General features: G+C 40.0%; 1 protein-coding gene across 8 annotated transcripts in view; it reads right to left on the minus strand.

The window, feature by feature from the left end:
* The window catches only part of LOC122555988 (guanine nucleotide exchange factor DBS), a 404319-nt gene that overhangs the window by 115429 nt on the left and 261963 nt on the right, over window positions 1–26927 (minus strand). For 7 of the 8 annotated variants that reach the window (XM_043702332.2, XM_043702330.2, XM_087993538.1 and 4 more), the window contains exons 16-17: window positions 15588–15654; window positions 6092–6207 (exon numbers count right to left, since the gene is read on the minus strand). The exons of the other annotated variant lie outside the window; for it this stretch is intronic. In XM_043702332.2, the coding sequence (XP_043558267.1) occupies window positions 6092–6207; window positions 15588–15654 (183 nt within the window). The remainder of the gene's footprint in view (window positions 1–6091; window positions 6208–15587; window positions 15655–26927) is intronic. 8 annotated transcript variants of the gene reach the window in all.

Raw genomic sequence — 26927 nt, forward strand, 5'->3', positions numbered from 1 at the left:
GGCAGATCAATGGCGTCTGTATGCAGGGTTCACTGATGCGATCCTTTTGGCTTGATAAGACTTGCCACTTCTCGATCTCTTTTCTCCTAGTAATTAACATGCCCTTGCTGGGGGCACAGAGTGACTGGTTCACAAATCATGAAGTCTTTGACATATTGGTTAAAAGCAACAGCTTGCAGCAACAGATAAGTGAGAATAAATGGGCTTTCTTCAGGCTTTATGTATTTTACTGGATAGAAAGACACATCACTTCCTTTTTGGAAATTTCAAGGGATTCTAGCAATACTGTTTGCATCCACAAGCTGTTCAATTATCCAGGAGCAACCAAATAGTTATTGGCAAGCAGATTTTTTTTTATCAGGCACAGCTGGTCACAACTCCATGATCCAATTAGTTATTTGTTGCTGGCCAAATCTCACTTTGTACACATATTGGTGCCAATACATCTGTAACCAACTTCCCCACAGGTTGAATAAAGCAGCAGATCAAACATCACAAACAACGAGTTTCCGTGGCTTACTTTGAAAAAGTGCAACAATTCATTCCATGATCCTTGTTTTTAAAGTTTTTTTTCCCATTCTTGTCCACATTCAAAGTGCAGCCGAATAAAAAGATACAGTCTTTATACTTTTCAAAAACCTTCTCAATTTTTACTGCCACCTTCAAGATTGTTTAGCCCCACCCACAAATCTATCACCTGATTTCTCTGCAATCTCTCCAAAACTATTAATATTGCTTCTCCTCTCTCTTCCTACAAAATTTAAATCATTTCAAACCTTTCTGCATTAAATTCCCCATGCTATTTGACAGCCTATTTCATCAATCTATGGCCTCCTGGAGATTGTGTATTGAATCACTATTAACATAGAACATAGAACAGTACAGCACATTACAGGCCCTTAGACCCTCGATGTTGTCAAGCTCCCATTGCAACCTACAGCAGCCCTCCACACTATCGACAACTCCACTAACCTTTGTGTCATCGGCAAACTTACTAACCCATCCTTCCACTTCCTCATCCAAGTCATTTATAAAAATCATAAAGAGCAGAGGTCAGAGAACTGATCCCTGTGAAACACCATTGGTCACCGAGCTCCAGGCTGAATACTTTCCAAGTACCGCTACCCTCTGTCTTCTATGGGCTAGCCAATTTTGTATCCAGACAGCCAGATTTCTCTGTATCCCATGCCTCCTTACTTTCTGAATGAGCCTACCATGGAGAACCTTATCAAAAGCACTGGTGAAATCCATATACACCAAGTCCACTGCTCTACCTCCATCAATGTGTTTTGTCACATTCTCAAAGAATTCAATAAGGCTGGTGAGGCGTGACCTGTCCTTCACAAAGCCATGCTGACTATCTCTAATCAACCTATGGTTTTCGAAGTAATCATAAATCCTGTTTCTCAGAATGCTCTCCAATATTTTACCCACCAGAGACATGAGCGACTAGTCTATAATTCCCAGGATTATCCCTTTTCTCTTTCTTGAACAAAGGAATAACATTTGCCACCCTCCAATCAATTAATTGTGTTTAACCATAGACCGAGGGCGGACATGATTAAACACATCACTTGTGTTGCTATAAAGAGGCACTGATTTAAAATTTGTTCTGTTTACGTAGGTGCTTGCTTGTCATCTGCAATTATCAATAGATGCTAATAAACTGCATCACATTTGGCTCCAGTTATGTTCTTCATTAATTGGTTCCTTGGATTAGAATGACTGCTACTATACTCTTCAATATTAACAACATTTTTGAGTTTGTGTCATAAGCAAACTTGGAAATTATGACATTTCTGGTCATCAATAAGTATTAAAAGATTAACAGTCCACAGATGTCCATCAAGTCACCCTTCAACTTTTCCTTTTTGAGACTGAAGAGTCTTAGCTTAACCTTTCCAGGTAGGTAACCTCTCAGTGTCCGTCTGTTGCCAACAGTAATTTCTTAATCACTTAAACATCTTAATTGGTCAGTGTCTCATTGCTGCCATTCCAGCTGAATGCAAGTCTGTTGCCATTACAGCAATGACTATTCTAACAGTATTTCTTTGGCTGTGAAGTGCTTTGGATATACAAAAATTTTAGAAGAGTCGATATAAATGAAATTTCTTCTTTTCTTTTCAACAGTGACTTAGCTATACTTTAATTCATTGAATGTGAAGTATTCAGAGGATCTGAAAGAGCTTTGTAAACATAAATTATATCGCTGTATTGTGCAATTATTCATTTTTTATTAAGTTATGTTCTAAATAAAGTAAAATCTTGTAATATCATAGTAATTCTTGAAATTTGATTCTTTGTATTCGGTTGACATTTTAACCACATTCCTTATTGGAAAGACGACTGACCTTTGTTCAGAATTATCTGACAATGCTGCATTGTAGCCAGTTCTAGAAGTGTTGATAAGGGTAGTGCAATTGATGTAACTAACAGAAAGAGCTGACAAAGTAATGTAGTTGGTAATATATTAGTATATAAAGGTCAGAAAATGAATTTTCATCAGGTCCCAGTATGGTAATACATAGTAAATTTTTAACTAAACTCAGAGTTTGTGGAACCTGGGATAGGAGCCAAGTCAATAGAAATCTGGCAACAAACAGAACATAGAAAAAGGTTTGAGAGTAACCTCTCAGTCTGGAAAAAGATGAGAAGTAGGATTGAATAAAGATCAGTACTGAGCAATGTTCCTTGAAAATACACTCCTCTGCAGCAACATGAAAGTCTCATTACAGGCCATCCACAAATCTTTGAATGTATTTGTTCACTGGATGTGGCTTATAGATTCATAGATTCATACAGGTCTACAGCACAGAAAAAGACACTTCAGCCTATTGGGTGGGCATCGGTCAAAAACAATCACCGAGCTATTCTGATCCCAATTTCCAGCACGTGGTTCATAGCCCAGTATGTCTTGGGTATTGCTGACGAAGCTGGCATTTATTTCCCATTTCTAGTTGCCATTGAGAAGTTGGTGGTAGGGTTGTCTCCTTGAACTGCAACAGTCTATGTTATATAGTTACATCCACACTGTTGTTCGAATGGGCATCAGACCTTTGACATAGCAACAGTGAAAGAACAGTGAAATTTACCCTTTTAAATTACTCTGCATCTGTAGCCATACAAAAACCATACCAGAAACTTAAATACACTGTTTGTGCATTTGGAAAAAAACTGTTTGAAGCAATAATGGTGCTGGACCATTTTGTATACAATTTCTGTAGGTTATTTGAATTCATGAATTAATTATACAGCTTCAAAATTTTTGCATGGAAACAATTAGTGGGTGCACTTGATGCTGAGGAAAACTGTGGTCAATTCCAAGAAGTAAGAAATTGGCAATTGAGTTTCAAAATGATTAAGTATGAGGAAGGAAGGATAAAAACTTACAATACAATTTTGAATAATAAAAGTCTAAATGGAATGAGGAGCAAGGATATTTAGGAAAAAAGAACATGAATCACAGAAAGGCAAGACACAGATCAATCAGCTCATAAAAAAGACAAAATGCTAGGATTCATTTTTAGTGAGAGAGTCCTGAAAAGCGGAGATGTTATGCCAAAATTGTATAAAATCCTGGCTAGAGTATAAAAATAAAATACTGCAGATGGTGGAAATCTGAAATAAACACAGAGAATTCTGGAGAAAACTCAACAGATTTGGCAGCATCATTGGAGAAAAAATAAGATTAAATGTTTCGTGTTCAGTATGACTTTCTGAACTGAAAGACCTTGGTCTTGATTACTCTTGGTTACAGTATATTTAGACTATTGATCAGTTATGTTCTTCATATTATGGAAGAGATTTAAAGGCACTGGAAAATTTGTGAAAAATGAATTATAAGGATGATACCAGAAATGGAATGTTAGAGTATCCAAAAAGTGTGAACTGGTTGGAGCTCTTGTCTTAAAGAAAAATGAACTTGGAAGGTTAGCCAGACAGAAGTCATAGATTCTAAAAGTTTCTGATAATTTAAATGTCTTTCCATTTAAGAAAGACCAAAGCTAGAACTTTAATTCATGAAAGCTACTAATAAATCCAAATGGGAATTTAGGTGAAATTTCTTTACTCTGAGAGCAGCTAGAACATGAATTTACTACTGAAAGGTGTATTTGAGCTGAATAGCATAGATTCATTTAAGTTGATAAATATAATGAGAAGAAAATGAAAGGTTATATTAATGGGTTAGATGAACAGGCATAGGAGAACGTTCACTCGGAATGTCAACATTAATATGAACTATTAGATCAACTGGTCTGGTTTAGTGTTGGACATTTAGTGTAAGTTGTATATAGCTTGCAAAACTGATATACTGACTCTAAAAATTTCCATTTTCTGGAGTTCAGAAACACTGCTTCAGTCTGCTGCTGCTATTTGTCTTGTCTGAGTTCCTTGGATGTAAGTGGCACAGACTTAAGCATTGTTACTTGCAGCACAGTAATCTGAACAAACAAACACTATTTCATCAGTTGCTTAGCATTATATGACATTCCCAATATGACAATATGCATTATAGTACACATTACACCACACATTAATCTTTAAGAGCAAGGCACTAATTAACTTGCCTTACAATACCTCACATTCATGTTCTGTTCAATCTTAACATAAAATTGACTTACATTGATTGGTTATGTATCACTACTTCCAGATTTCAAAGGAAATTCAGACAAAAAGAAGGTTTAGCCTAAAATGTCCAATAATTGCCTTTAACATAAAAATAAATCAGGCATAAAGCATTAAAAACAAATTCTGAAAATTAGCAGTGGTCCTTTGTAGTATACTGCAAAACAGTCATGGCATAGCAAATTGAAAGAACAGAGTAAAGTTTACTTTGATTGTGCTAACATGGAATTAAATAAATGATAATAAAAATATCAGAAATTTGCTTTGATTCAGGATTATAATTCGAGACAAATATCAAGTTTCAACTATTTACTGGGAATCCATTGGGATCTCCAATTTAAATTATCTTTATGTAAAACCCATATTGTATTAGCTTGATAACATAGAACAACAGCAATCATAATATTTTTAAAATATCCCTTTCTCTTTCCTTTTTAATACTCTTGTACAATATCTCAGATGCAAAAACAAATGTAGCAGGTAACTTTGAGAAGTGGAAAGGAATGTAGAGTTTTATTACACTTGAAGAAGTCAATTAATTTGGAATAATTTATAATAAAACTGCTCTAGGAAATTATTTGTGATTATGTGTTCTATTAGAAATTTAGAATCTGAAGTTGAATTGGGAACGAGATTCCTTGTCTACCATTGCATTTTCCCAATAAATTACTTGAATGTAAACAATAATTCTTTCCAAAACCTCTTGTCTCTCTGTAAATTTTTTTTGCCTCCACTCTCTTAAATGTAGTCTCTTTGAAAAGTTTGCCTAGAAGCAGTAGTGTAGCAGCTGGAAATTAAAAATGGCAACTTATCCATCTCAGAAATCTGTATCAAATCACTAACTCAGACCATAGATCTTTAATCTATTTTTTACAGGTTCTAATTTAACTAAATCAAAGTCAGAAGTAATTTATTATTATGGACATATATTTCACTGTAAAAATAAACTGTATGTATCTGGTTTCCAAATTTATTCAGTATATTGAGATTAACTCAATAACATGAATAAAACCAAATAACAGTTAATGGCATAGTGGTAACAGTAGTAAAACTAAAATCCTGATTAACAGTAGTAAAACTAAAATCTTGAGGTCACAAGGTTCAAATCCCACCAAATGGTGGAACTTAAATTTAGTCAATAAATCTGAATTTAGTCAAAATGATGGTGACCATGAAACTACAGTCAATTGTTGTCAAAACCCATCTTATTCACTAAAGTCCTTGATAGAAGGAAATCTACCACTCTTACCTGCTCCAGCCAACATGGAAGACAACATTCACAGCAATGTGGCTGACTCTCAACCCGTCTGAAACTATTTAACAAGTTACACAATCAAGGGTAATTAGGGATAGGAAACAAATATCTGACCTTGCCAACAGTGCCCATGTCCCATGAAAGAATGAAGAGAAAAATTGTTGTCATCAATATAGTAACATGAGAAGTTGATATGAAAAATATGATCACCTATAGTGAAAATCATAGATTTCTGGAAGATTTCCAAACAGGATTTCTTTTTTGTTCTTAAGTGCACCAGGGATCAGAGGAGACAGCTCTTGATTATCCATTTCAGTAGCATAACCCTGTAAAGGAAGTAATGTAATGAATTATTTATCAATAACAGTTTTAAAGTATGTAATGGGTATTTTGCCCAATGCCATGAAAGTGGCCTCTGAAACTAATGCAGAGGTTTAAGTTCAAATCCAATATACAAAATTTAGTAAATGTGATAAATTGTGCTGTTTGAAAAATATTTCAATATAAATTTTTTGTTTGAAGATTGGATCATTTGAGAAAAATTAAGAAGGTATACCATGACTGTCCTTTTTAAAAAGGGCTAACCAAAAAGGACATTGGGACAAATTTTAAAGACAATTCATGGAAGTCAGGTGGTTTAAATTACTTGCTTGGACTTTTCACTAGAAATCATCTGCTAGGGTTTCTGACATAGTTTTGGATATTGTTTAGCAATTGATTATGATTCAGCCTCCTGAGAGAGAGAGAGATGTTACCAGTTCATTTTTGGCTTTTCTGAGGGTGGCTCGGTGGCTGAGTGTTTAGAACTGCTGCCTCACAGTGCTAGGGACCTGGGTTTGATTCCACCCTTGGGTGACTGGGTGGAGTTTGTACATTTTCCCTGTGTCTGCATGGGTTTCCTCCCACAGTTCAAAGACGTGTAGGTTGGGTGGATTGGCCCTACTAAATTGCCCATAGTGTCCAGAACGTGCAGACTAGGTGGAATAGCCAGGAGAAATGTGGGGTTAAGGGGATGGGAATGGGTCTGGGTGGGATACTCTTTGGAGGGTTGGTGTGGATTTGGTGGGCTAAATGCCCTGCTTCGATGCTGCAGGGATTCTATGAAAACCTTTTAGAGCTGAGTGTGGGAGCTGAAATTCTGAAGCAGCTGTTGTCCTATGAAGCTTTTGAATTTATGACAATTCCTGAAAGATGGTAAGTGCAAAGGACCCAATAAGAACTGCCTGTGTTTTGTGGCATCCTTCTACGTGTGCCAGGATGCAAAGTGAAAGTCATTGAACATTTTACATCTTTCCTTCTCTCCTTCAAAAATTAAAATTTATTAGCTATAGTTTCTTTTGAAAAATCAATCTCTAAAAATATTTGTTTGTTTTTCTTGAACTGGCATCTGTGCGCTTGCATGGATTTACTTCTAAGGATAAATACTTATTCTTCCTTATTTTAAATTTTCTGTTAGTTAGCTTTACACCTTTACTGAATGAGTCCTGTGATCACAACAGATCAGTTTGTGGATTATTAAAGAAAATTGTTTTATACTTCCTTTATAAATTTGAAACTTAATATCAATAAAGTATATAATTAGCCATTTTGATAATGAGCAGAGCATTTAAATTTATGTTGTGAATACAGAAGCGACAGTACAAATTTCTAATCTTGGTCATAAATGTGTTTTGATACCAATAAAAGACAATGTAATCGGTCATACAACTACCATAAGCAGCGTAGATAGAACATAGAACATTACAGCGCAGTACAGACTCTTCGGCCCTTGATGTTGTGCCTACATCTGTGCTGTGTGTCTCGACGCTGTAAGGCATACAAGATTAACTTGGCCAGACTTGACCTGTAGCTGGTGTCTCTTTACCATTGGTATTGTCCTTGTAAACCACACCATTCCTAAAATGTGGTACCTAAAATTGAACACTGGGCGGGGGAGGCCGTGGTAAACTGTGTCAAAAATTGCACGATTCAGCATGACTTTTGTTCTGTCTTCGGTGACCAGACTGAGGAAGTCGGCTTTGTGGATAATGCTGAAAAAAGGATAGCAGACTGACTTTGAAACACATGAAGCCCCAGATTGACTGAGTCCCCTTGGATTCTTTTCACTTCAGTGTTGAGGCCAAAGACACAAATGATGGGCTGAGGAGCCGCTTTGTGCTCTGAACTTTGACCCTTCTGGGGAGGGGGGGGGGAAGGTTTCATGATGGAAGATGTGTTGTGTCACATGTAGAAGGGTGGTTAAGAAGGCATTTAGCATGCTTGCCTTCATCGCTCAGACCTTTGAGTATGGGAGTTGGGATGTCACGTTGAGGTTGTACAGGACATTGGTGAGGCCGCTTCTGGAATACTGTGTCCAGTTCTGGTCACCATGTTATAGGAAGGTTATTATTAAACTGGAGAGGGTTCATACGAGATTTACCAGGGAGTTGCTAGGTATGGAAGGTTTGAGTTATAAAGGGGTATAAGTATGGTTATGGTATTGGTGTCTTTCCCCTAGGGTGGGAGATTTCAAGACCAAAGAGTATATTTTTAAGGTGTGAGTAGATTACTTACAGTGGGGAAACAGGCCCTTCGGCCCAACAAGCCCACACTGACCCTCCGAAGAGCAAACCACCCAGACCCATTCCCCTACATTTAGAGTCTTAGAGTCATAGAGATGTACAGCATGGAAACAGACCCTTCGGTCCAACCCGTCCATACCGACCAGATATCCCAACCCAATCTAGTCCCACCTGCCAGCACCCGGCCCATATCCCTCCAAACCCTTCCTAGTCATATAACCATCCAAATACCTCTTAAATGTTGCAATTGTACCAGCCTCCACCATATCCTCTGGCAGCTCATTCCATACACGTACCACCCTCTGCGTGAAAAAGTTGCCCTTTAGGTCTCTTTTATATCTTTCCCCTCTCACCCTAAACCTATGCCCTCTAGTTCTGGACTCCACGACCCCAGGGAAAAGACTTCGCCCATTTATCCTATCCATACCCCTCATAATTTTGTAAACCTCTATAAGATCACCCCTCAGCCTCCGATGCTCCAGGGAAAACAGCCTTTCTGAACCCTTTCAAGTTTCACAACATCTTTCCGATAGGAAGGAGACCAGAATTGCATGCAATATTCCAACAGTAGCCTAACCAATGTCCTGTACAGCCGCGACATGACCTCCCACCTCCTGTACTCAATACTCTGATCAATAAAGGAACGCATACCAAACGCCTTCTTCACTATCCTATCTATCTGCGACTCCACTTTCAAGGAGCTATGAACCTGCACTCCAAGGTCTTTTTATTCAGCAACACTCCATAGGACCTTACCATTAAGTGTATAAGTAAATGCAGCACCTCGCGTTTATCTGAATTAAACTCCATCTGCCACTTCTCAGCCCATTGACCCATACCTAATTCCCCTTCACCTAACACTACGGGCAATTTAGCATGGCCAATTCACCTAACCTGCTCATTTTTGGACTGTGGGAGGAAACCGGAGCACCTGGAGGAAACCATTGCAGACACAGGGAGAATGTGCAAACTCCACACAGACAGTTGCCTGAGGTGGGAATTAAACCCAGGTCTCTGGTGCTGTGAGGCAGCAGTGCTAACCACTGTGCCACCATGCCGCCCACAAGTAGAAAGATTTAAAAAGACAAGAGGTGTAGTTTTTTTTGACAGAGTAGTTCATGTGTGGAATGAACTTCCTGAGGAAGTGGTGGATGCGGGTACAGTTACAATGTGTAAAAGATATTTGGATAAGTACATGAATAGAAAAGATTTGGAGGGATATGGGCCAGGACCAGGCAGGTGGGACTAGTTTACTTTGGAATTATGGTTGGCACGGACTGGTTGGACGAAGGATCTGTTTCTTTTATTAGCTTTTATTGGTACAGGGATTGAGTTTAGGAGTCATGAAGTCATGCTGCTGCTGTACAAAACTGGCAAGGCTACACTTGGAGTATTGCACACAGTTCTGGTCACCGCATTATAGGAAGGATGTGGAAGCTTTGGAAAGGGTTCAGAGGAGATTTATCAAGATGTTTCCTAGTATGGAATGAAGGTCTTATGAGGAAAGGCTGAGGTACTTATGGCTGTTTTCGTTAGAGAGAAGAAGGTTGAGAGGTCATGTAATTGAGACATATAAGATAATTAGATAGATTGGACAGTGTGAGCCTTTTTCCTCGGATGGTGATGGCTAGCATGAGGGGACATAGCTTTGAGGGGTGATAGACATAGGAGGGCTGTCAGAGGTAGTTTCTATACTCAGAGAGTAGTAGGGGTGTGGAACGCACTGCCTGCAACAGTAGTAGACTTGCTGAGTTTAAGGGCATTTAAATGGTCATTGGATAAACATATGGATGAAAATGGAATAGAGTAGGTTAGATGATGATTAAATTCACACAGGAATTGGAATTTGGTCTGGCCTACGTTTGCCAGCTTTGAAACATATTTGACACTAAATGCCTCAAGGCAACGAGGCATGGGTAATAAGTACTATCATGTTGATGTTGTCAGCATCCCAAAAACAAATTTTTAGAAATCTCATTCAACATGTATCAGATTGTTTCTTATTGTTTCCATTCTGAATTGCTCATGTTTAGGTGTCTAAATCAAAGCTGGTATTAGAAAACAGTGTGGTTTGCTACAAATCAGAAATTCCCTGCCTCCAATATACAATCCAAATAATATTACAAGAAGCCATTCCTTGCCAATATCAGACAACTTCTGAATATCTAAAAGTTGAATTATACAAAATAAATGTAGTATTGCATGAAACTGTATCTTTTTGTAGGGAAGATATTTTTGCTGTGAAAAAATCAATTAGTAGTGGAAGCAGTAGTGGATTATTTGGTCTCCTCAGTCTTATCTGCCTTTCAGTTTGACCATGGATGATCTTTTACCTCGATTCCACTTGAGGAAGTGAGGTCCAGTGATTGAAAAAGATACCAGGACTGTCCAATGACAGTATGGAAAAGCATTTAATTGAGGAGGGGGAATTATAATGCTATTAGGCAGGAACTGTGAAGCATAAATTGGGAACAGCAATTCTCAGGGAAATGCACAACAGAAATATGGAGGTTGTTTCGGGAGCAATTGCTGTAAGTGCTGGATAGGTTTGTCCCACTGAGGCAAGGAAGGGATGGGAGGGTGAAGGAACCTTGGATGACAAGAGATGTGGAACATCTAGTCAAGAAGAAGGAAGCTTACTTAAGGTTGAGGAATCTAGGATCAGACAGAGCACAAGAGGGTTACAAGATAGCCAGGAAGGAACTGAAGAATGGACTTAGGAGAGCTAGAAGGGGGCATGAAAAACCCTTGGCGTCTAGGATTAAGGAAAATCCCAAGGTGTTGTACACTTATGTGAGGAACAAAAGGATAGCCAGAATGAGGGTAGGGCCAATCAGGCATAGTGGAGGGAACTTGTGCCTCGTGTTGGAGAAGGTAGAGAAGGTCCTTAATGAGTACTTTGCTTCAGTATTCACTCGTGAGAGGTTCTTGTTGTTTGTGAGGACAGCATGAAACAGGCTGATACGCTTGAACAGGTTGATGTTAAGAAGGAGGATATGTTGGATATTTTGAATACATGATGATATGGGCCAGATGGGATATACCCAACGTTACTACAGGAAGCGAGGGAAGAGATTGCTGCACCTTTGGTGATGATGTTTGCATCCTCACTCTTCACTGGAGTAGTATCAGATGATTAGATGGTGGCAAATGTTATTCCCTTGTTCAAGAAAGAGAATAGGGATAACCCTGGGAATTACAGACCAGTGGTAGGCAAATTATTGGAAGGGATTCTGAGAGACAGGATTTATGATTATTCAGAAAAGCATTGTTTGATAGTCAGCATTTATTCATACTCTTTGATTCCTGTCTGCTAACCAATTTTCTATCTGTCCCAATACTCCTGATCAAATAATTTCAATAGATTTGTCAAGCATGATTTCCTTTTTGTAAATCCATGCTGACTGTGTTTGATTCTTTGAATGTTTTCAAATTTCTCTGCTATAAAATCCTTGATAAATGGATTCTAGCATCTTCCCCACTACTGTCATCAGACTCTCACTGGTCTATAATTCCCTGCTTTCTCTCTACTTGCCTTTTTAAAGCTACTATATTTTGGACAATGATTTGTCAGAATCTTTAGTTCGTATCTCTTCAGAAGTCACCTCTACCTTCTTGTTGTCTTTCCCTCTAGCCAAACATATGTACAAAATGATTTAGCTTCTTGCAGTCAGAACAATGCTGTCCCTATGCTGGACATGACTTATTTTCCTTTGTGTCTTGACATTTGTAGGAATTGCAACCTGCCTTTTCTCTGAAATTTCTGCCTTTTCAGCCTGAAATGTTTATCAGCATAATGCAAGACCTGTTCTATTCTGCTATGAATATCCTTTAATTGCTCTAATTTATCTGCACTTCTTAATAAATAGATGGCTTTCCTGAGATTAAGGTTATCCTCTTTCAGTCATCTCCCATGCCTATTACAATCAGGAGACGCTTTATACGTTGGGCTTTAGTATTAAATTCAAACCACTCAAAGATTAAGTTCATTTAGTGTCCAAAATGTGCCCTCAAGACTTCCAAAATTTCTGCTGTCTGTTTTTTCTGTTCCTCTGAAAGATTTGGATGGCCTATACTTTGAAAAATATTTCCAAGCAGTGTTAAAAGTGTAGTTACTCATAGCTTATCTGATTTTAATGAAATCTGTCACAATTACGCAACTTTATCATTGTATATAGAAATCTGCCACACGCGCATCAACTTCACCACTCCCTGCAATCACTCAAAACTCACTATTGTTGCTTCTTCAACAAACGGCCTCATAGTGTGGCTCAATGGTTAGCGCTGCTACCTCACAGCACCAGGTACCTGTGTTTGATTCCACCTTGGGCAATTGTCTGTATCTCTTCCTCTGTCTCTGGGGTTTCTGCTGGATGTTCTGGTTTTCTCTCATAGTCCAAAGATGCACAGATTAGATAGAATGATCATGCTAAATTGTCTATAATGTGTAGGGATATGTAGGCTAGGTGGATTAGCAATGACAAATATGGGGGTTACGGGGATAGGATAGGAGGGTGGGATGCTCTTTGGAATGTCAGTGCAAACTCAATGGGCTGAATGGTCTCCTTCCACGCTACAGGGATTCTATGAATATCAGACTTTTGTTTTTTTAACAATCTTAATTACTTGGTCATCAGTGTTGTGTCAGCCAGTAAACCAGCCATCACTCATCTCATAAAACTGTCAGTGGTGGCACAGTATCAGAGACCTGACTCAACACAGGCCTTTACCATTTTAACACTCCGCCTTCATCTACTCCCAGCCCTTAATTTGGGCCACCATGAAGCTGGTAAAGTTCTGCCCATAAATATCATATTGACTTTTTAATGGCCTAGATTGAATCACAATTCAATATTCATATATATGAAAAATAGTTAAATAGATTATAGTTTCAATTTCCACATTGATGATTCACTGGAAACTGAAGACTAAATCATCTAAATTCTCTCTTGTTGACCTAAATAGCATATTAATACTGAATGGAAACTGAAGATAAAAGCCACCTGCTCAAGGTCAGACACATTGGAACCTGCAGCTACCTTGATCCTTGGCTTTAGATTTACATACAACTCAATCCCCCTGAAAATCCCTATTGTGCTTTTAGCTCTGATAACATATAGGACTTTCGATCATTACTGAATTACATTGCTGACTCAGTCAGGAATTGAAAGATCTGCTGACCTTAGCAAGGAAGGAACTTAATTGTTACACCACTCGGGGCAGTGAGAATTGTTTCTGTGCTATTTAAAACATTCAATAATTTAAAGTGACCCCAGATTCCTGGAACCATGGCAGGAAGTATTGCATGTTGACTCTTTATGTTCAAGTACACTTAATCATTATCCAAAGGTTCAACGAAGTAGTGGCAGTTGTTGACAAGAAAAGCATCAGAGTAAATCCACAATTTCTCAGGTGGTGAACATAAATCCTGGACAAGATCTGCTTGAGGAGAGATCTTCTAGTGAACCTATGGGGAAGGCACTTAAGTTGGTTGAAGGCTTTAAAGGGATATGAGCCAGGTGCTGGCAAGCGGGACTAGATTGGGTTGGGATATCTGGTCGGCATGGACGAGTTGGACTGAAGAGTCTGTTTCCATGCTGTACATCTCTATGACTCTAAGTGTGACTAGGTCAGATTGGGATGCCTTGTCAGCACGGATGAGTTGGCCAAAGGGTCTGCTTCCCTGCTGTATGACTCTATGACTCTATTACACCAAATGCAAGATTATTAACCTTAAATGTTGACGCTGCTGAGTACTCTCATATTTATATTTCAGATTTACAACCATCAAAATACTTTGCTCGTGTCACCTAAATCACCAGAGCAATTTGACAAGATCTCAGAGATCTGACCTCCTGGTCCTGAGGATAGTGTTATCCTCTGTATAACTCCTCCTCCTTCCTCCAGCTAACTATTTGGTGATGAATTATAATGAAATGGGTGAAGATCTTTCTGATACTCTATGATTAATATTTCTTGCAGAGTTCAACAATCACATCATTTATACCAGCTATATGTCCATTAATTTTTTACTAATTGGCCATGGAATGCTGCATTAGTCTGTGGTTTGCTTGTAAATCCTGTTCGGTGCTCCACCAAGGCTGCTATCTTCTCCTTCCAACTGTGAATAAGGCTGACAAATAAGCTGATAGCAATGATTTATGGTTTAAAAGTGGACTGTTACACTTTCTATGATCTTAGTGTTTGTTAGCCCCTGAACAGCCAGCATAATGCCTTCACTGGAATTATGTGTAGAAATCTGCCACACACAGAAATCCCACTTGCCAAGATCTTCCAGTTAATCAGGGACCAGCAGCTCTTTATGCAGCAGCTCCGCTGGCAGTGAGAACTGTTGCCAGTAATCTTCAAGGACTTTACTAGGATTGTTGCTGGATCACTGGGCACAGGTGAGTGAGGGCGGGATGGGGGTCACAGAGAAGATGTCATAATAATAGAGGCAGCAGGGTGCTTGGAGGTAAGGGCATGGGTTGGCTCTCAGTGGCACCCTTTCCTTTCTCATTTGGATTGACTATTCGTCAGACAATGAGAGACCCTCTCATACTCTCACCCCACCCTCAGTAGGTCACTATAAAACCACGTAGGGTGTGTTGGGTACCTTTATGGAGACGCAGAAAGTCTGTACAACATCCATTTAGTCCTAAACCATCAATAAATTATAATGGGCTTAGGCATAATTGATGTCAATTGGCTCCCAGTCTATTTTCTCACAGTGGGGCGGGGGTTGGTTTCCTGCTACAGGTAGACAGACTCATGGCTTTCCCCACAATTAAGTGGACCCAAATGTCACTTTTTGACATGTTTGTATGGACACTTGCGGCATCTTCTCTTCTTTCAAAAAATGGATATGTGGAGCACATAATCTCCTGTGCATTTAAAGGTGCCTGAGGGCTGCACAATCAAGAAATTTTCAATACTAATAAAGGTCCCATTTTCATGTCACCACTGATAGTGAAAACTACTGTAGTCAAAATTAATTTCTTCTTCTGCAACAGGCTGCATTTCAATATGTCCTTTACACATCCAACCTATATATATCCTTTCCAAATGAAACAACGAGATAAACAAAACTCCTCAAATATAAATGCACTCATTTTTCGGAATCTTGAATTAAACGTTTTCCCTACCTCAATTATGCTCAAAAGCTCTTCCACATAAACCCGTTCTGTTTCAATGAGCTCATTCATGATGTGCCTGAGAGATAGATAAATGATTAAATTTTCATTTATAAATTGCATATCATGAACAAATTCTAATTATATGATTGCAATAGACTGAAATTCCAGTCATTGTTCTTTTACATTTATCAACTCATAACAATGTTACTTATCAATAATGGAATTATAGAATTCTAGATCAAAATGTAACATCGTCATACAAATTAGAAGTATTATTTAGGCAACATATATCATATATCATTTTAGTGTACAATACCCAAAAGTCTACTGGTCATATTGAAAATATTTGAAAATATATATTTATCAATTAAAGACCAACAATGTACGGTTAGTAGAAGAAGAAATGTTATGAGGGAATGAGGTGAGGGGAGAAAAGCAAAAGGGTCCAGGAATAGGAGAAGCAAAGCCAGGAACTTTGTTTCAACAGGAGTGGTAGATACCAAACAGGGGTTCCAAGTTCATCCAAGACTAACATCTCTTAAAACTAGCCAGCATTATGTAAAGCCATACTCCATACATGGAGCCATTTAAGATCAACTTGATCATTACTTGATCTAACATTTGCAGTCAATGACTTAGAACTGACACTGCATGTACTTTTAGAGGGTACTACAGAATCTATGTCTGACAAATCAATGGCCATGAGTCATCCATAGCAGGGTCAGAATGAAAGTACAGTGTGAGTGCCAGTTTACAGGAGATAGTCTGCTGTAAGTCTGCTGCAGAGGACTCAGACCAGAACCTGTTTGGTATGGAATACTGAAAAAGTGGAGATGGTCATTCACATCAAATTGTTTGGTACATTTGTTTACCTCATTGTCATTACCAGAAGGGAAATAAAAACAGTAAAACTGGTGAATGAGACATACTAGGAGAAAGTGAAGACTGAGGATGCTGGAAATAAGAGTCGAGAGTATGTTTCTGGAAAAGCACAGTAGGTCAGGCAGCGTCTGAAGAGCAGGAAAATCGACGTTTCGGGCATAAGCCCTTCATCAGGAAAGGCTTATGGCCAAAATGTCGATTCGCCTGCTCCTCGGATGCTGCCTGACCTGCTGTGCTTTTCCAGCAACACACTTTCGAATGAGGCTTACTAGACTGAGTCATATACTTCTAAATGGAGCTGGAGTACAACCAGAATGATCATTTCCAAGTATTACTGCTTTTTAAAAATTGGTTATTCAATCTGGTTGTCATGGAGAATGGAAGAGTCTATCTCCAACTTGACAAGGCTTTATGTTGTGCTTGGAATTCAGGCCTTCCAATGCAAAATATTGGAAAGAAATTCCTTGAGAAATGTTATGGAACTAACTATAATGCACATCTCATAACATAAAAACATAAGAATATAAGGAATAGGAACAAGAGTAGGCTCATCAAGTCTGTCCCAACTTTTAATAAGAACATGGTCCTCAATTTCCCAATATATTAAATGTCTATCTACCTCTCCTTTAAATACTTTCAGTGATCTAGCTTGCACAACTCTCTGGGATAGAAAGTTTTATGCATTCACTACCCTGATAGAAAATAAATTCTTTTGCATCTCAGCTTTAAATAAATGTCTTCCTATTCCGTGATTAGTTCAAGATTCCCCCACGCAGGTAGAAATATCTCTTCAGCATCTAACCTGATGAGTCCCCTTAGAATGTCATAGGTTTCAAAAGAATCACCCTGTATTCTTCTAAACTGTAAAGAATGAAGACTTAACCTGCTTAGCCAATTTTAATAGGTCAACCCCTTCATCCCATGATTCAGCCCAGTGAAACTTTTTTTTGAATTGCATACAATGCCAGTACATCCTTTTTGAAATATTAGGACCAAGACGATACACAGTACTCTGGTGCAACCTTACTAACATCCTGTATATTTGTAACAAGAGTTCCCTACATTTAAGTTCCAAACTTCTAGCATTAAAGGCCACAATCCTATTTGCTATCTTAATTACTTACTGCACATGCATAATAACTTTTGTGTTTTATGGACAAGAACACCCAAATCCCCCTGTGCTGCATTTTTGGAGTCCCTCTCCATGTAAACAATTTGATTAATTTTACCAAAATGCATGACCTCACACTTGCCAACATTAAACTCTGGATGTGAGTTGTCCTCACTGCTGGTTGATGTCTTAATTCAATTGCAGGACAAGAAGAAGCCACCCAACGTCTGAATGCTGCCATGGAAGGTCATGAATTCAGTGAGGTCATAAAGTCTTTGCTTAATACCATAGTTAGTACTTTGTAGTTTAAATTTTGCATCATGGCTGTAATATCAACATCCAAAGGGTCTTGTTTACTCTCATGTAAGTCTCAAAATCTGTGTTCCTCTCCATTATTGGGACGAGATTCCATGATGCCTAAACCAATTCTTCTCTTTTAGCTGGCTGTAACTTCCATGCTGTAGCCATTATAGTAGGGAAACTAAAAGTCAAAGGGAGCTTTCAGACACGTACTAAAGGAATGCTCAAGATTGGTTTATTCAGCAATGTATGAAGTATTGGATGTTCTATAAAATGAGTACCGAAGTTAGTTTCAATCCCCTTCTATGTTGTCCAACTGTGCAGCTGTTTGAAGGTTCTGGCAAATGCTTAGCACAAGTTAGCCACTTGAAGTTACTTTGCAATGCAGCTAGGCAACAAGAATTGTAGAGGCGTTCACACTTAATAAGGTCAATTACTCACTTCAAAAAAAATTAGAGGTTATGTTTGTTGTTTTGTGATAGAATCCTTCCGGTGCAGATAGAGGCCATTTGGCCCATAGAGTCTGCATCAACTCTCTGAAGAGCATCCCATCTCCCCCAGACACCAAGGGGCAACTTAGCATGGCCAATCCATCTAACCTGCACATCTTTGGACTATGGGAGGAAACCCACTTAGACATGGGGAGAATATACAAACTCCACACAGTCACCCAAGGCTGGAATCAAACATGAGTACCTGGCATTGTGAGGCAACAGTGTTAACCACTGAGCAGTTATGTGACCCCAGAGAATCTGATATATTTTGTTTCAAGATTATAGTCAAGAGGATGCTATGATGATCTGCTCTAGAGGCATACTGAGATGGGGATATACTGAACAATAGACATCTAGTATTACATTTGGGGAATTTAGCCTGATGACACCCTTACAGAAAACCAGTTCCATCATGGATCTGTTAGCATCCTCCCTTTACATGTCTTCCTCTTGCTGATCCTCCTGTGGTGGTTGCTGAGTGCTTTGCAGCAAGAGTTGTAGTCTTCTGTTTGTCAGTTCATGGACATTTGCTCCAGCAAGTCCTAGAGGGCTGCTTCCAAGTGGCAAAGACACTGGATCCATTACTTCACCTACTATGATCGTCTGTTCAATGATATACACGGTGGAAGCATGGCTCTGACTGTATAGGTGTTCCACGTGTGATAGGTTTGTGATGGAATCACCAGTCAGGTGTAGAACAGACATTCTTTTTCATCAAACAGCTACTCATTAGTCACATATTAGCTGAAAAATTGCTGTAATTTCCAATGGACACATGATCATAAAGCCATTTGAAACACTACCAGTAATAGTTGCATAGACCAGTATAATATTCTGGATGTGGTTACAAACCAACTTGAGTAAATTGTACCTTTGTAGTTCCAGTGCATCTGTCCATTAAGTTGCAACATCCAAAACATTACAGGCTTGCATTTGTTGACTCTCTGCACCATGGGAAAGCACCTTGAGTAAATTGTACCTTTCTAGTTCCAGTGCATTTGTCCATTGAGTTGCAACATCCAAAGCCTTACAAGCTTGCAGTTGTTGACTCTCTGCACCATGGGAAAGCCTGCTATTTTAACGAAAGTTTTCATTCACTATCTTGACTCCTCTGTTTAGAGAGATAACAATGAAGACACTTTTCCTGGCATACAAAACATCTGTAATGTCCTGGGTGTAGTGACAAATAGTGGGCTGCAACACCTTTGCTACTTTATCTGTTCAGACTGGAAGGATCCACTGGCAGAAACAAAATCATGGTCAGTATCACTTTAGCAGCCACTGGAAGTACCATTCTCAGCCCATTCTATGGCCAAAGATCTTTTCCAAGACACTGCAGAATTCTTTATCCACCTCTTTGGGAAAGCGTGGCCTCTGCAGACACTGTTACGGCTTACATGGAGCTAAGAAAACTGCTCCCTGAAGATCCCATGTTACCATGACCTCTTGCTGAGCTCCCTCATCCATGGCTTGTCTTATTTGTTGCCGTGGTCCTGCTGCTCTCTGATACCACTGAGTGGATAGCACAACTGTCGTCCCATAATTAACAGCTAGTGGATTATATCAATCAGAAGCATACAATGCTTTCCTAATGTCCAACGTCTCCTGAGGACTTAACGAACTTCTCATAATTCCTCCCATAATCCAGTACTTGCACAAATTTGACAAAAAAAAATCTACACATTAGGTAGTGATGCCTTTTTAAAAAGTATTAGCAAAGGGTCCCTCATGCTGCTGATGCATGTTTAACAGAAGGTGGGACCTGGACTGACAAGGTTCAAAATGGCAGGTTGGATTTCAAATGAGTATTAGAATCTGATTTCACTGTCTACCTTCTTGATGTAGGTCTAGTATAAGCTCACATGGGCAATGCTAAACATGGTTAGCAGTTGCCTTAGTAGCAATTTTCATAATATTCAACAACCATAGTGCTGAAACTGAAATTTTGCCGTCCCACTCTTCAATTATTCTTTCTAAATTCTTCATAATTTTAAATATTTTTTTCAAATCTTCCTTTAACCTTATAGTCATAGAGTTATAGAGAGCTACAGCATGGAAACAGACCCTTTGGTCCAACCCGTCCATGCCGACCGGATATCCCAACCCAATCTAGTCCCACCTGCCAGCACCTGGCCCATATCCCTCCAAACCCTTCCTATTCATATACCCATCCAAATGCCTTTCAAATGTTGCAATTGTACCAGCCTCCACCACTTCCTCTGGCAGTTCATTCCATAAACGTGAAAAATTTGCCCCTTAGGTCCCTTTTATATATATCCCCTCTCACCCTAAACCTCTAGTTCTGGACTCCCCGAACCCAGGGAAAAGACTTTGTCTATTTATCCCATCCATGCCCCTCAAAATTTTGTAAACCTCTCTAAGGTCACCCCGCAGCCTCCAACGCTCCAGGGAGAACAGCCCCAGCCTGTTCAGCCTCTCCCCATAGCTCAAATCCTCCAACCCTGGCAACATCCTTCTAAATCTTTTCTGAACACTTTCCAATACGAAGGAGACCAGAATTGCTTTCAATATTCCAACAGTGGCCTAACCAATGTCCTGTACAGCCGCAACATGACCTCCCAACTCCTGTACTCAATACATGGACCAATAAAAGAAAGTATACCAAACGCCTTCTTCACTATCCTATCTACCTGCGACTCCACTTTCAAGGAGCTATGAACCTGCGCTCCAAGGTCTCTTTGTTCAGCAACACTCCTAGGTACTTACCATTAAGTATATAAGTCCTGCTAATATTTGCTTTCCCAAAATGCAGCACCTCACATTTATCTGAATTAAACTCCATCTGCCACTTCTCAGCCCATTGGTCCATCTGATCAAGATCCCGTTGTAATCTGAGGTAACCTTCTTCACTGTCCACTACACCTCCAATTTTGGTGTCATCTGCAAAATTACCAACTGTACCTCTTATGCTCGCATCCAAATCATATATGTAAATGACAAAAAGTAGAGGACCCAGCACCGATCCTTGTGGCACTCCACTGGTCACAGGCCTCCAGTCTGAAAAACAACCCTCAACCACCACCCTCTGTGTTCTACCCTTGAGCCAGTTTTGTATCCAAATGGCTATCTCTCCCTGTATTCCATGAGAATTAACCTTGCTAACCAGTCTCCCATGGCAACCCTTGTCAAATGCCTTGCTGAAGTCCATATAGATCACATCTACTGTTCTGACCTCATCAATCCTCTTTGTTACTTCTTCAAAAAACTCAATCAAGTTTGTGAGACATGATGTCCCACTCACAAAGCCATGTTGACTATCCCTAATCAGTCCTTGCCTTTCCAAATACATGAGGAGAAAGTGAGGTCTGCAGATGCTGGAGATCAGAGCTGAAAATGTGTTGCTGGAAAAGTACAGCAGGTCAGGCAGCATCCAGGGATCAGGAGAATCGACGTTTCGGGCATAAGCCTTTCTTCAGGAATTTCCAAATACATGTACATCCTGCCCCTCAGTATTCCCTCCAACCACTTGCCCACCACCGGCGTCAGGATCACTGGTCTACTCTAAGAAGGAAAATTCCTGCTTCTCCAGTCTAGTTATGTAATAGCAATTACTCACCAATAAAACCAGGATAACAATTAGTTTAATGTTTGCATGGTCATCTGTGCTACTGCTATCACTTAATAATGTGCCAAAAACACATCCACAGACGTCCAGGCCTTTATGCGCAAATGAAAATTATCAACATGCAGATCATTGCATGTATATATTATTTAATAATTCATCAAAGACTTGTGCTGTAAAGATTCTAGGCCATTATCTTTAAAAACAAACATGTACTGCATATCCCATGAGGCATCAATTTGATATGTCTCAAGAGTGCTGCTGTTTAAATATTTATGCTGCTTTGGAGTTTCCTCTTTGGAGCTACATAGCATTACTTAAAACAACTCCATATACTTAGTATTCACCATATTCACTGCCATGAAGACTAAAGGAGAGGCCAGCACTAATTTTCTTCTCTGTCCCTCCGGGCTTCTGCCCTACCTTCAATCTTTCTTTCATTTTCAAAGTCCTTAAACGTGCTGTTGCCTCCCATGTAAATACAATGCCTACAAGATCAGTGTATTCCAGACTCCCCAAAGTGCATCCACCATTTACAAGGCACAAGCCAGGAGTGTGATGGAATGTTCCCTACTTGCCTGGATAAGTGTAGGTCCAACAGCACTCAAGAAGCTTGACACCACCCAGGACGAAGCAGCCCACTTGATAGGCACTGCTGAAATTCACCAAAGATCCCAAGACAGCACCTCCGAAATCCACAACCATTTCCACCCAGAAGGAAAGGGCAGCAAATACATAGGAACACACTACTTGGAAGTTCTTCTCATCATCCTGACTATGAAATTTTTTTTTTCACCGATGGGATGTGATTATTGCTGGCTGGCCAGCATTTTTTTATTTCCTGTCCCAAGTTGCTCTTGACAAGGTGGTGGTGAACTGCCTTTTTAAACCTCTGCAGCCCACATGCTGTATATTGATTCACAATGCCCTTAGGGTGGGAATTCCAGGGTTTGTATCCAATGGTAGTGAAGGAAGTCAGGATACATTCTTTCACTGTTGCTGTGTCAAAATCCTACAAATCCCTCCTTAAGGGCATCGTGGGTCTTCCTACAGCACATGGATTGCAACGGTTTAAGAAGACAGCTCACCATCGTCTTCTCAAGGGCAGCTATGGGCCATGACTAAATTCTGGCCCAGCCAGCAATGCATTATTCCACAAGTGAATAATGAAAATCCATGTCCGCCCTCCTTGGAAGTCCATGTTTGAATCTCTTAAATCAAGTTTCCACTTCTGTAGCAAACCAGAGTTTATTAAAATCTTAATGGGGTCCTATGTGAATGCGACAAAGGCCATCTATCTTCTCTCATTCTTTAACTTTGCTGTAGCCTTTGACATGTCAGAAAACAACATCCTCCTCCAATGCCTCTCACTGTTGTCAAGCTAGATGGAACTGCTCTCAATTGGTTCCTGATACCCAGCTCTAGACCTTGCTAGATTCCTCTAATGTTGTTAAATGAATGTTGTTATTCAAGCCATCACTAAGATGCAGTTAATGGTGCCCAAATGTGTCCCTGTCTTATCTGCCACTGAAACGTTCATTCACGCTTTTGATACCTCTAGATGTGATATTCCAAAATACGCCTGGCTGATCTCTCACATTCTACACTCAACAAAACTGAAGTCATTCAAACCTCTACTGACAATATCTTAACTCGCATTACATCTTGTGCACCTATCACCCTGCAGTTGCTGACCTACATTAATTCTTGGCCAAAATATTTTGTGACTTTAAAATCCCCATTTTTTTTCAAAACTCCTATCACTCAATCTCACTGTAACCGCCAGTCTTACAACCATCCAAGCTATCTCTGTTCATCTAATTCTGGCCATTTTAATCGCTCCAGCATTGATGACTACACCTTCAGATTTGTAGGCTCAAAATTCTGGATTGCCTTCTTTTACCTCTCCTTCTCTTCACCTCACTGTTTTTCAGCTTGGCATTCCTTAATGGTTATCTCCTAGACCAAGCTTTTGGTCACCTGAGCTAATACCTCTTTAGGAGGACTGCAGATGCTGGAGATCAGTGTCGAGAGTGTGATGCTGGAAAAGCACAGCAGGTCAGGCAGTAGGCGAGGAGTAGGAGAAGGGCTTATGCCTGAAATGTCGATTCTCTTGCTCCTCGGATGCTGCCTGACCTGCTGTGCTTTTCCATCACCACACTTTCAACTCAGAAAGTGTGAGGCTGGAAAAGCACAGCCGGTTAGGTAACATCTCAGTAGCAGGACAGTCGACGTTTCAAACATAAGCTCTTCATCAGGAATACCTCTTTATTGGCCTTACTGCCACACTTTGTTGTAAAATCCTCCTTTATCAGATTAAAGTGTTAGTAGTTGTGTTACTGCAACCAATTAGTTTTAGAAAAGGAAAATGGTCCTTTGATCCTTAAAAAGTTTATTTTGTAATTCTATCTTTCGCTTCTTTCTAAAATACTTATCATAGTTCTAAACATCTGTATTTCAACACTAGTAGTTTTACACTTGTTTTATTTACAATGCTAATTCAGTTAGAACATAAAAAATAGAAAAGTACAGCATAGAACAGGCCCTTAGGCCCATGATGTTGTGCCAAGACTTAATCCTAATGTAAAATACAATAACTTAACATACGCACCCCTCTACTCACTGCCAACCATGTGCAGGAATAATCAGAAACTGTTATGAAATTGCAGTATCTGAACTTTAATCTTTAGTTCCATCAACTGATTTACCTGGACATTTTGTTTGAAAGAAAACAAATTTAAATTTGCTATGTTTTCTCTGTATTGTTTTAATATGCCCATACTGTTTTAAAATAGCTGCAGAGGTCATCCAACTTACCTGAGAATGCAAAAATCTAAAACCTCTGACACAGATTAATAGTAATTATGTATGGATACAATTTCACCTTTACAATTTCATATTTTCTATTGCTTGAAATATCTAGAAATCCTAAAGCCAGTAAACAAGAATCATTTTCCCTGCAAAAGCTGCCAGAGAAGAAGGAGACCTTCCAAACCCAATATGCGAAGAGTGTTGAAGACTGTTTTAATGGCATATTGATAGCTTTGACAATGGGAGACGGAAGTTTGTTGATTAACATGGGCTGTCTCCATTGTATGTCATAACATGGCTGAAACTCCTCTCTGTGAAAATCTATGATTATGTGCAAAAGTGTTGATGACAGAAGTGAATAATATCAAGAAGACCTGCAGGATGGAACAGAAGCAGTTCCCTTTCATCAGTTTTTGTCAAACTCAGATCATATATATCTTGCAAGTTGGAATACCTCACAAAAACTGAATTTAAAAATAAAAGGAAATTAAATAGACAAAGTCTTTTCCCTATGGTGTGGGAGTCCAGAACTAGAGGGTATAGGTTTAGGATGACAGGGGAAAGATATATAAGGGGCCTAAGGGCAACTTTTTCACACAGAGTTGGTGCATGTATGGAATGAGCTGCCAGAGGTAGTGGCGGAGGCTGGGACAATTACAACATTTAAAAGGCATCTGGATGGGTATGTAAATAGGAAGCATTGAGAGGAATATGGGCCAACTACTGATAAATAGGACTAGACAAGGTTGGGATAACTGATGAGTTGGACCGAAGGGTCTGTTTCTGTGCTGTACATCTCTATGACTATGCACCCTAGCATCCATTCTCAACTAGGACTGTCTGCAATTTAAAAGAGACTATCACCAGTAGAACAAATAGTTTACAGAAATCACAACACCATTCTACTCATGATCACCAAATTAAGTTATAATGCTTTTACTTATGGACATTCAATATTTTAAATTCAACTCTCCTACAAGTCCTGGGCAGAGGCTGGCGAGGGGAAGCAATCCTGGAGACAACTTACCTTGAAGCAGCTGTGAGCTGGTGCGGAGTGGATGGAGGCTTGGAGTGGGGGACAATTGTTGGACTGGGGCTTGGCATGGGTGATCAGACCAGTTCTGGAGACCACTGTGCTCAGCTACTGCAATGTAATGTTTATTTGAAAAAGATTTTTTTTTTTTTTTTTTTTTTTTTTTTTTTTTTTTTTTTTCTTTACCCTACACTACCACCTAACTGCGGTAGTGCTTATTTTATCCCCAGCACCCATGGTGTGTGTGTGCGCAGGTGTAAGACACTGTGAAAGACACAAAGTGCACGAATCTTTATTCAGTTTCCACCACCAGGAAGACAGGAAAACACCCGGGTGGCCAGTGACAAGCACTGCCCTTCACATCAAAGGACAGTGCTGTGTGATCAAAACAGTGAAGGGGAGGGTAGGGACTAAATCAAAATAGAATTGGAGGGAGAAATGATGCACTCCACTCCCTGCGGCGCCCACCTCTCCCTGAACAACTCCAGGGTGTTGGTCGACGCCGCGTGCTCCTTCTCCAAGGACACCCGGGCTCTAACGTAACCACGGAAGAGGGGCAGGCAGTCGGCCCTAACGACCCCCTCCACGGCCCGCTGCCTGGACCTGTTGATGGCCAGTTTGGCCAGGCCCAGGAGCAGACCCACGAGGAGGTCTTCAGACCTGCCCTCCTTCCTCCGTACCGGGTGCCCAAAGATCAGGAGCGTGGGACTGAAGTGCAGCCAAAAACAGAGGAGAAGGTTTTTCAGAAAATCAAAAAGGGAGTGCAAACGCCCACACCCAATATACACGTGGTCCACGGACTCCACAGCGCCACAGAACAAGCAGTTGGGCTGGGAGTCCGTGAACCACCGCAATCTGCGGTTGCAGGGGACTGCTGCGTGCAGCACCCTCCACCCCAGATCCCCGAGAGAAAGGGGGAGGACTCCCGCGTAGAGAGCCCTCCACTGGGGATCCCCACCGCCCGGTGGCAAATGGGCACGCCAAGGCGTGTCCGGACGGTGGATGAGGGAGAAGAGGTGGACGGTGTGCAGCAGCAGTCTGTACAGGGCTCTCCTGTTCACCTCCCTAAACGAAACAAAGTTAAAATTTCGGAGGCGGCTCAGGTTGTGGGGCACAGGCTCCCGCGGGAAGTACG

This window comes from Chiloscyllium plagiosum, unplaced genomic scaffold (genome assembly GCF_037043375.1).
Source record: "Chiloscyllium plagiosum isolate Xiang-an unplaced genomic scaffold, Cpla_swu_hap1 HiC_scaffold_13, whole genome shotgun sequence".
NCBI classification, from domain to species: domain Eukaryota; kingdom Metazoa; phylum Chordata; class Chondrichthyes; order Orectolobiformes; family Hemiscylliidae; genus Chiloscyllium; species Chiloscyllium plagiosum.